This window comes from Lactuca saligna, chromosome 8, assembly GCF_052625555.1.
Source record: "Lactuca saligna cultivar CGN05327 chromosome 8, ASM5262555v1, whole genome shotgun sequence".
Classification (NCBI taxonomy): Eukaryota; Viridiplantae; Streptophyta; class Magnoliopsida; order Asterales; family Asteraceae; genus Lactuca; species Lactuca saligna.
Genome location: NC_136424.1, coordinates 26,389,204 through 26,399,775, shown reverse-complemented (window position 1 = coordinate 26,399,775; position 10,572 = coordinate 26,389,204). Strand labels below are relative to the sequence as shown.

The following is a 10,572-nucleotide window of genomic DNA, read 5'->3' as shown; positions in this document are numbered from 1 at the left end:
TTTCTTTATTAATTTTGGTATTTAAATAATAAAAAATAAAATCTCTCTCTCTCTCTCTCTCTCTCTCTCTCTCTCTCTCTCTCTCTCTCTCTCTCTCTCTCTCTCTCTCTCTCTCTCTCTCTCCGGGGCAGGTGTTCCTAGATCTAATCTCCATGATTCTATAATCGCCTCCCAAAAACACATAAAGTAATATAAAAACCTCAGGAAATCGATCTAGATGTAGATTTAGAAACCGACCCAAAATGTAGAAATCTATCCACATGTAAAAATTATAGATGAAAACACTAGAAATTACCAAAGGGTTTTTAGCCTAACGGTAATGAGTGACTCTCATTAGGAGATATAGATGGTGTTTAGAATTAGATTAAGACAAGGATAGTTTGCCGTTTAAAAAAAAAAAAAACTAGAAATTGGTGGTGAAAAATATACAATAAGAAAAGGTTAGCCATGTTTAATATGGGGAATCTGAAATCTTTAAAACTGCATTTAATTAATACATATGCATTGGATTAAATCATTAAATGTTGTGACCTTTGATTTCCTAATTTAACAACGAGTTGCTCCCATCTCCAAAGTGCATCCGCTAGGCCATCTATAAGTTCAATGAACTTAATTGTAAATCACAAAATGGCTCCACGACAACACACGACAACTATGGAGAAACTCTCTGCCGATGTTTTATCGAACATATTTATCAGGTTATTCGCAAAACAGGTTGCTCAAATGAGGTGTGTCTCTAAATCTTGGAGTGCTCTCTTATCTCAATCCTCCTTCATAAACTCCCACCTCCATCATTCTACCCATCACAACAACGATAAAATTCTCATGTTACTCCGCAAGGCATGTGATTTTGGCTCTGAACCCATCACAGCACACCCTTCTCCATCTCCCCATGTGGAACTCACTAATTTCATCAAACTCCCTGTTAATCTTAATTTTGAAGGCGCCAGTGTTATTGGATCTGTTAATGGCTTACTATGCTTGAATTGCAGATCATATAATGGTGGTTCTGGCCTTCATATTTGGAATCCATGTCTCTCCGCTGTTTTAGCTATTCCACCATATTCTATGCCATCTCATGGTCATGATCAGAAGGAAACTCTTTTCCGATTTGGGTTTGATCCCAAAACTGATGACTACAAAATTGTTAAGCTTGAAGCTCTTCTCGAAACAGAAAGGATCGACCTAATTTTGGTTGCATTTCTCGGTATTTCTTTAATTTCGGTTAAAGAGTGGCTACAAGTAGAGGTTTATAGCATGAGAAAGGGTTCATGGAAGGTAATCACTCAAAGGTTTCCATCTCAAATCATTGGGATTTCAATAACAGATGATGTTTGTGTATATGGACATCTTCATTGGCTTTGCATTTTTAATCCAAAATCATCCATGCCAATTTGCAAACTAGTGTAATTGATAAGCAATTTATCAATTGCATGATCATGCTAATAACTTTTTAATCTTTGAAATGATGATATTTGATAAGCAATTATCTAGTAAAAAAAGGTCTATGAAAATTCCATAAGTTAAAGCAAAATTTCATCCTCAACTAGTAGTTAATCCAAAAAAACAACTATAAACTCATGTTTCACATCTCATTCCACTTTCTTGCTGCTAATTGTTTCCTCTCCTGAAGTAATAGCTGCTGTTTTTGACTCATCAAACTCCAGTAACTGCCACCAACCAACCACATTTCCATAAATAAATAAAATTAATTAAATATTATATTATTCTAAAAAGAAAAGAATACACATACCGGTTTAACCTCTCCATTCCATAGACAATGAGCAGCCAAAAACCCAATAACCCCTGGTACAATGTACAATAGAGCCGGCTGCAAAAAAAAACAATCAAACAATTTTAGAATAATAATATTATCAATGTTACTTGTTATCATCATAAAAAGGGCAAATATGGGAATAATAAATAGTATGTATCTCAACCTGTGCAGCTTGAAACCAATTCATGACAACAATTGTAAGAACCAACCCAACTGTGTATCCCAGAAAAGCACTTTTAAAATAGTGGCTCTCTCTTCCTCTTGACACATCAAATCTCAGTGCTAATGCTACAAAAATCCCTGAAATCAACCAAATTACTTAATAACCATATAATATCATTATTTACTGACAAAAAAATTCATAAATTAAGGCATACCATACCTGGAATTACAATGTCACCTAAACCAAGCATGGAAAAGGGGCGTGCAGCAATTCTTGATGGAAATAAAAGCTGTAAAAAACATTATGTTCGATTATTATAAACACGAGTTTCATAATATATATATATAAAAGATAATATGTTTTACCTTGATAGGTGCATCAAATGATTTAGCAACACTAACCATTACTGGAGTGAAAAACACCCAGAATATATCATATACAAAAAGTCCAGCCTGCATGTTTCAACAACCATGACATCATCAAATCAAATCAAATCCATGGGAAAAGTTTAGTCTACAAAAAAGAATGTTTAAAAAGAATGATGCCTTACCAACAGAATGGCACCAGTCTTGAAAGAGCCAAGTGAAAGCATTTCAATTCCCTGAGATTTATAAAAAAAAAAAAGGGTATCAATTTCATGTTATGAAATAAAATAATGAAATGGATTAAATAAGATAAAAACCTGAATGCAGAATGCAAGACCCAAAATGTTGTTAGCCAGCCAATGTTTTTGTGCAGCATACCATGCACAAAAAAAGGTACCAGGAATAGCAGCAACAACTTGAGACCTTGTGAACTCAAAAGTAACATCCAAAGCTGTTTAACAAATGTTTAAACAAACATATCATTCTGCATATCAGAGATCATGGTAAAATGTAATTACATTAAAACAACTGAACAAAACCCATCAGTTACTTTACTCAAAAACAACAAAATTCATACACCGGAAATACGGGAGACGCCATATGATCACATCATCATTCCACTTGTTTGGTAGAAACCGATCAATTGCAGGTAAGAGTGTAGCCCTGTGTTTAAAAGAAACATAGATATATGACTTATGAGTACTACTAAATGAAGATTAAGATTAGCAACAAACATGTTGTTTGCTAGAATATGGAAGATGAAAGAATGATGCATACAAAAAAAACATACGAAAGAGCGATGATCCCAAGTATAAAGAAGTATCCAGTCAACACTGCATTGACCAAGTCTTTTGATAGGAACTTAAATAGCAGGAACAAAGATAACAACATTGCACTACCAACTAAGGGAAAACGCATTGCATGTTCATTAGACATTGTTTCCTGAGGAAAAAGATTCAGGGAATTGTAAGTTAAACATATGAGAAAAATGTTGAATTACAATTCTCAAAAAAGGGTTGTGAAATAGAAGATGGTTTCTTACAGAAGGAGGTGTTGGCTTGACAGAGCGATAGCAACCCACAAAAACAGTGAGGCATGCGGTTAATACAACATTTAAATTTGTATCTACTTTCACAACTAATGGAGCTAATGTTAAACCTGCAAAAGAATGTTAAATGGATAAATTAATCTGCTAGAGCTAGATAAACATAAATGGAACTATATATGTATTGAAAATTGATGTAATTAGATGTGTTTGAATTGAAGAATGGAAATCAAACCTGCTAGAGCAATATTTGCAGCACGCTCGGCGTTCTTCATTGTCACAACTACTGAACTACAAATCAGTGATTTCAGGAGATAATAAGTGAAGCTTGCTTGGTAGGAAGAAACCGAATCTTTGGCCTACATTTAACAAAATATTGAAGAAAACTTCATAAGATCGTAAGTGAAAAAATGAAAGGTGACAACAATTAGATAAGTGAAGATTGTTTTTGCTTTCTTGAGTAGAGTATGAAGGTACTTGGCCTATAAGAAATTGATGTGACCATACTTGATAGTTGATACAATGCATTAGTCAAATAACTTTGCATGATCAAGAACTCCCTAAATCAGTAACGATGAGAAACTAGGAAGATTTATAAACTCTTTAGCAATATGACACACACCAGTGAGAATGCTTCCTTTCAAAAATTAAAGATGGTATACAAAGTTAACTCAAAAAGACAAAAAGGGATGCTCTTCTGGTAAGGGTAACCATCAGACTACTTTTTGTTATGTCATCGAATCCAATTATATATATTAAGTTATTAACTAATCAATCACGATCAGGAGCAAGAACAGAGTGATGGTTCAGATCCTTACAGAACCAAAAAAGACTCGATTCTTAGCATCCGGGAATCAAATCCACTATAAATCAAGTATGACAAATAAAACCTAATCACTGACTTATAATACGAAACTGAACAGAAACTAACCGCAAAAAAGATGGAAAACAAGAAATCAATCTGCCGTAAATAGATTGATGGAGAGATGGCTAGATCCAAAACGATTTGTTCATGTCTCGTACCTTACGAATAAAGAACGACTCAAAAATGTCAGCAATTCACGCAATTATGAAAATCTAGGGCATAAAAACAGCGGATCGTAACTCGCTATTTCACATCAGAATTGTATAAACGAAAGAACAGTTCATCACCTTCAGAGGAAAAGGAATCGAGAATCGACTATCGCCGGCTGTGGTGGTTCCAAAGCAGTTACTTTTCTTCGGCTCGTCTCCGGTTGTACTTCGATCGATGGGTATACACAGCAGAGGAGAGCGCGTATGCTTCAGATGTCGACGCTTTATAATTTACAGTAATCGAATTTTTGGTTAACTTTCATTAATTGCGAGTTGGTGTCATTCCATGTCATTCCGACCAATAATATAGTTACACGTGGTATTTTAGAGGTTTTTTTATCGTTATTTTCTTTTAATTTCTTCTACGTTTCAACTTTTATCTAAATTTAGAGTACATTAATTTCGGAGATTTTTTTCCATATTAAAATGGGATTCGAAAATTATATATGATTTTATTTTTTTAGAATATTATTGTTTGTTGTGCTGCGCAGCCTCTCCATCTTTTGTTGTCTTGTTTTTGTAGCAGTTTGTTTTTAGAATGCTTCAGATTATAAAACATATGTGTTTTTTATGCCGCCAACAACACTTGATTTGTATCTTCGTATCTTTTCGGTTTACATTTTTTACAAATGTTTATTTTTTAGAAATTTGATGTTTCTTTTAAACTTTGATTTTTTTTAAATTGATTTATGTATTTGATATAATATTTTTTTATAGTTTTACAATTTTTTATAACTTGATTTAAAAAATGATTTTTTAATATTTTTACTATTTTTTTTATAATATTTTCAGTTTCGGTTGTATTTTTTTAACATTTGTGATTTTTTATGAATTTTCTAGACATCGTTTATAATATTTTTTTTATTATTTTATAATTTTTTTATGTTTTTTACTTTTTTTAAATGATAGCATCTTTTACCTTTTTTTTAGGTTTTTAAAAAAAATTTATAATTTTGTTTTTTTACATGCTCTTTATTTTAGAAATTTTATAATTTTTTTTTATGTTCTTTTTATTAAAATTTCGGTATTGAGAATTATTTTCAGTTTCTAAAATCATTTTATTTAAACTTCAGTTGATTGTAGTAGCCAACAACTGTAAAAAAAACAAATATATTTTTTTATTACAAGTTGCAGTCGTTTGGTCCACCTTTTCTGATGTAGATGGTTGCACAAGCAGTCCGCAGTCTTCATGGATTTTCGTTTTGAAAAACAAATAACACCTAAGAGACTATTTGAGAAATTAAATATTTTTTTATAATTTTTTTTCTATTTATCCTTCTATTCATGTTAAATTTTGATATGCATCACATTTGGTGAAATTAATAATATTTTAATACATTTATCATCTTTTAACATAGAATGAAAATGATTTGGAAGAAAATAAAAGGATGTTTAATTTCTCAAACTAATTTGTAAGAAACATCCTGATATAATATTTCTATAGATGTGACATCATCATTCAATAAACTTATATGGAATATCAATAATCAGATATAACCGTTCTAATAATAATAATAATAATAATAATATTTAACTTTTTATATTTTTATTTAAGTAATATGCAAAGATGTCCAATAAAATAAAATGATGATATATGATGGTTAATATAATTATATTTTTTATGAATCATAAAAACTAACATTTATTATGTTGTACTGATCTACAAGTTAGTATAAACAATTATCCCTGACTTGTAAACTCCCTAAACTCAGACCAACAAAAATTTTTACATGACTTTTTTTTATTACAAACTACATTAAGCATTCACGTCATCAATAATATAAACTACAATAATTTTTAAACACTAATATCCATATATTAACAGGTTTATATGTATTACAAGAAAAAAGCAATAATATTTTTTTAAAAGGCAATTTGAAAGAGGTTTTGATGTCATGGAGTTTAGAATGATTAATATTTTATATGGTATTGTTTGATATGCCAGTTGATAATAATTGACAACGATTATTTTAAGAACAATATTAGTAATTCGGATCAATATAATTATCACAAACTTAATGACTTAATGGCAAGTCGATATCAAGTTGTTCACTTGCTTATTTTTCAAAATGGCTTCATCATTAAGTTATCCAAGATCACAAAGATAACCTATCTATCTCTTCCCACATCATTCTTTCTTTCACCATAAAATTATTGGAGACTGAGCGTAATTGTTTAAAAACACGATTCATAACTTCATTCTACTTAAATTTATGTAATATCCATAAAATTTTTTTGCCAAATTTAAACTTTTTAAAACATTTAGAAACCAACAGTTATTACCAATATGTTTTCATAACAGTTCTATATCAGAGAATCCCAGAAACATAGTCATAAGTCTAACTTGCCTTCCGGGCCCACAACTCCCATCTGGATTGCCACTGAGCCCACAGTACGAGTCTGGTATGCCCTACCCGACCCTCAGCTTGTATCTAGAATGCTACTGAGTCCACAATACGAGTTTGGCATGCCTTACCCAACCCTCAGCTCATATTTGGAATGCTCTTATGTCCTTAGTATGAGTCTGACATGCTCTGCCCGGCCCTCAGCTCATATCTGGAATACTTGAAAGACCCTAACTTTCGTATTTATGAAAGACCCAAACTTTCATGCTCGACAATATAGTTACTCCAAAATATGCATATTCATAAAAACAATATTTTACATTGATAAAGAGGTTACAAACTACTGGATACAAACCGACTATTTTAGAGTGTTATATATTACATAACTTCTCAGGATTCTATAGTTTTATACATATGGGAGTGCAAAATACAATACTTTCAAACTATTGTTAAGCTTCTATCGATACAATAGTTTCAAACTATTCAAAAATCTTCTACCAGTATATAACTATACTGGATGTTTATCTCCTGCAATTTGTTAAACATCGAGAGGGTAAGCGGTGACGCTTAGTGAGTTCAATAATAGATACAATATAACGTTATGCCATGTATATACTTTAATAGGGCAGAAGCAAAGACGAACAAGGAACAACAAGGGCATATGTGAATCATGTGACAAACATTCCATATCAATCATTGATTTGATTTAAAGATATACAATCAATGAGACATAACAATTTCCATGCTTGATATACATCAATAAAGCTTTGGCCCAAACGGCACAGAAGATATACAACTTCGGATTAACATTTCGGTAGATTTTAGGCTTATAGCCCTGTCTAACCTTCTGCCACTACCATAGAATAGAATTCATTCTCTTATGGAGACATGTTCCACATGGCCAGAAGCTACATACCAGTACCAACGTGAATCTAAGTCCTTTCACTGATCACATGGTCAAAGGTATTTCTTTTCTATTAAAAATAGCAAATAAAAATAACCCGGGAAAATGACCCGGAATAATAACACTGAAAAGCACGTAGCACATATAACACATAACATACAATTATTTCTATATATTAAACTCACCGTGAAATAATCGGGGGCTCAAATATTAATTTGGGTAGTACTTCGGCTCTAAATATAACTTTCGTCGTTGAAAACCGGGCTCTGCGAAGGTAGAGCTTTGAACCGAAAATATAAAATTTTCGGCCTTCTCGGGAGTCTCGGGGCGTGTTTCGGGCTTTGGAATCAATACCGGGGCTACGGGGAATGTCGGGATAGTAAAAATATTGAAAAAGGGGGTGAAAGTGGAAATTTTCTAAAATTAGCTGAGAGGGTTCGCACCCCTTATATAGAGCCGAGCTTCGGATCCGAAGCGAGGGGAAGAAGGCATGCGTCTGCGAGGTTCGGACCAGGTGGCAGCAGGGCGAGGCTCGGTTCGGTCAGCTGGCTGCTTCGGTTTGGACCTAACTTCGGTCCAATGGGAGGAGGGCACGAGGGTGCGAGGGTGATCAAGGGGGTGTCTCCTGCGAAGGTGTTCCGAGCTTAGTGGTCCTCGGGATTGGTCCAATCAGAAGGCAACACGCAAGGCTGAGGTACAATCAGCAACGAACACGTGTCCGACACGTGGAAGCCTCGCATACGAGGGTGACGTGGCAGTACTATTCATGCGAATTTTCTCGAAAAATGTACCAAATCTTGTAAAATTTATAACTTTCTCATACGAGCTCCGTTTTTGACGTTCTTTATATGCACGCGAAGCTAAAATTATGCTCTACAACTTTTGTTTAGACTTCATCGGCTAATTTTGACTTTAATTTTTATATTATTATTTTTAACAGACCGGGACAGGAAAATGCGTTAAAAATTCATAACTTCTTCATCCGACGTCCGTTTTCGTCAGATTTTTTACCGTTGCACTACTAATGATGAGACCTTCAATTCTCGTTTAGGTTGTGTCGGTTAAAAATCACTCGATCTAAAATTCGAGTTTTTAGCTGTCTACTGCTAAGCGGAAACTTCGAAAAATTATAATTTCCTCATACGAAGTCAGATTAAAATGGTCTTTATATGAAAGTTGATTATTTTCACGAGTTTTACAACTTTCATTTAGATCACTAAGACTAAAAATTAGTTTATCGAAAACTAAATTTTTATGCGACAAAGTATTTTTTGGATTTATCACGGATCTTCGTTTGGTCATAACTTCTTCGTTATAACTCGGATTTCGATGAGGTTTTCGCCTAAATGTTTCTAACGAGATTATCTATAACTTTCAATAATAAAATTTGACTTATTCCAAATTTTATATTTTCGCTATATTTCACTATTTGGTTTTTAATTGGAATCTCATAAGACTTCCAACATTTTATGAGTGATTCTAAACATAATTTTACTTCATTTCTAGTAAAAACTATATGTTAGAACTCAACATTCAAATTCACTTAATATTTCATAATATTATTTACTTAAAACACGATTTCAAAACGTATATGTTACAATACTCTAGGGTTTGTTGGTTACCGCACGGAACAGTACAACCTCAACTCGTCCCACATAATATGTCGACATATAACATAACTAATTCACATACATATAATCACATAATAATACAGGTAGTCCTACAGATATACCAAACTAGCATAGCAACTAGCATGCAACACTAACTCATACTCAGCATACTACCAACTGCTAGGATAACATATCCAATGGGTCGGCATTGGTGCCTTCAACCCCTTAGTATAGTGAGGATAACTTATTCGGCTATGCTGAAATCCCGTGGATAAAACTCCAGCTGCTGGTTTATAGATTCCCAAATTGTAAACATAAAACAATATCCAATTAATAATTGGGTTCCAAGCCCAAGGTCCAACTCACACCCCAAAGGCCCAATAGTCAAGTAATGGGCCAAATCCCAACATATGGCCTAATTTTCCAAATTCGGCCCAGACCTCTATATCGTGTTTCGTTAATGCCCATCCAATTATTCTAGTCCAAACTTTTGGTATTCCCATGGCTCAATATCACATAATCATCAAGGCCCGGTTATGGCCCACCTATAGCCCAATTTTCCAAATTGGGCCCAAGTCCTTCACATGGGCCTTACCCTAAAACTCATCCAATTATTTTGGTCCATTTACTTGTTCTTGGATAGCCCAATAATAGTCCAATCACCAAGGCCCAATAGGAAGGCCCAAATCAAGTCCCGAGTGAAATTAGGGTTTCCACATGAAATGGCGATTAAGGTTAAGTGTTCCTACTTAACCAAGTAAGGACTTAATCCATTAAGTCCAATATTGCCTTAGGTTAATTCGCAAATGATTACTAATTAACATTTTTAGCTTCGTAATTAATTCAAGTTTGGGTCCCGATAATTCCCCAAAATTAGGGTTTTACGCCGTTAGGATTTTCCAACCCAATACTAGCTCATTAGTTACATGGTTGGGCTTTTAGGTCAATTAGGACTTCATTGGGCCCATTAGGGTTTCATTGGGCCCACTAGGGTTTCATTAGACCCATTCTGTGTCCAAGCATCCCAAACGAGTAAAAACGCAAACGAGGCACACCGCCACCCAACACGGCGGCTGGTGGCGGCGGCCACCACCATACGGTGGTGGTTTTGAATTTTTATTATCATTCCGACACCGATTACAATTTACAACACAATTTCGATAACACACACACATCCGCCCTGTGGCAGCAGATGGTGGTCGAGGTGCTAGCCACCACTTTTGATTCTAGATTACACAACCCACACATAACACACCCTAGCAATGGAAACACACCTAAACACACTTCTG

At 33.9% G+C, this 10,572-nt stretch overlaps 2 protein-coding genes across 3 annotated transcripts; one reads left to right on the top strand and one right to left on the bottom strand.

Annotated features, from left to right (window-relative positions):
• Positions 1-654: 654 nt before the first annotated feature.
• LOC145009494 (F-box protein CPR1-like) lies at positions 655-1,410 on the top strand. Its single transcript, XM_078968183.1, has one exon. The coding sequence runs from the start codon at positions 655-657 to the stop codon at positions 1,408-1,410; it is 756 nt and encodes a 251-aa protein (XP_078824309.1).
• Positions 1,411-1,450: 40 nt separating this feature from the next.
• Positions 1,451-4,663, bottom strand: LOC145011833 (signal peptide peptidase-like). Of its 2 annotated transcripts, XM_078970570.1 has the most exons (13): positions 4,503-4,663; positions 4,282-4,373; positions 3,586-3,709; positions 3,348-3,463; positions 3,096-3,247; positions 2,883-2,968; positions 2,623-2,756; positions 2,491-2,541; positions 2,306-2,392; positions 2,160-2,229; positions 1,941-2,077; positions 1,754-1,831; positions 1,451-1,670 (listed from the first exon to the last, which is right to left on the bottom strand). In XM_078970570.1, exons 3-13 carry the CDS (start codon positions 3,623-3,625, stop codon positions 1,593-1,595), a joined length of 1,029 nt encoding a protein of 342 aa, XP_078826696.1. In that variant the 5' UTR covers positions 3,626-3,709; positions 4,282-4,373; positions 4,503-4,663; the 3' UTR covers positions 1,451-1,592. The 2 variants fall into 2 exon arrangements, with proteins under 2 accessions (XP_078826696.1, XP_078826697.1); XM_078970571.1 differs by lacking the exon at positions 4,282-4,373.
• Positions 4,664-10,572: the final 5,909 nt, after the last annotated feature.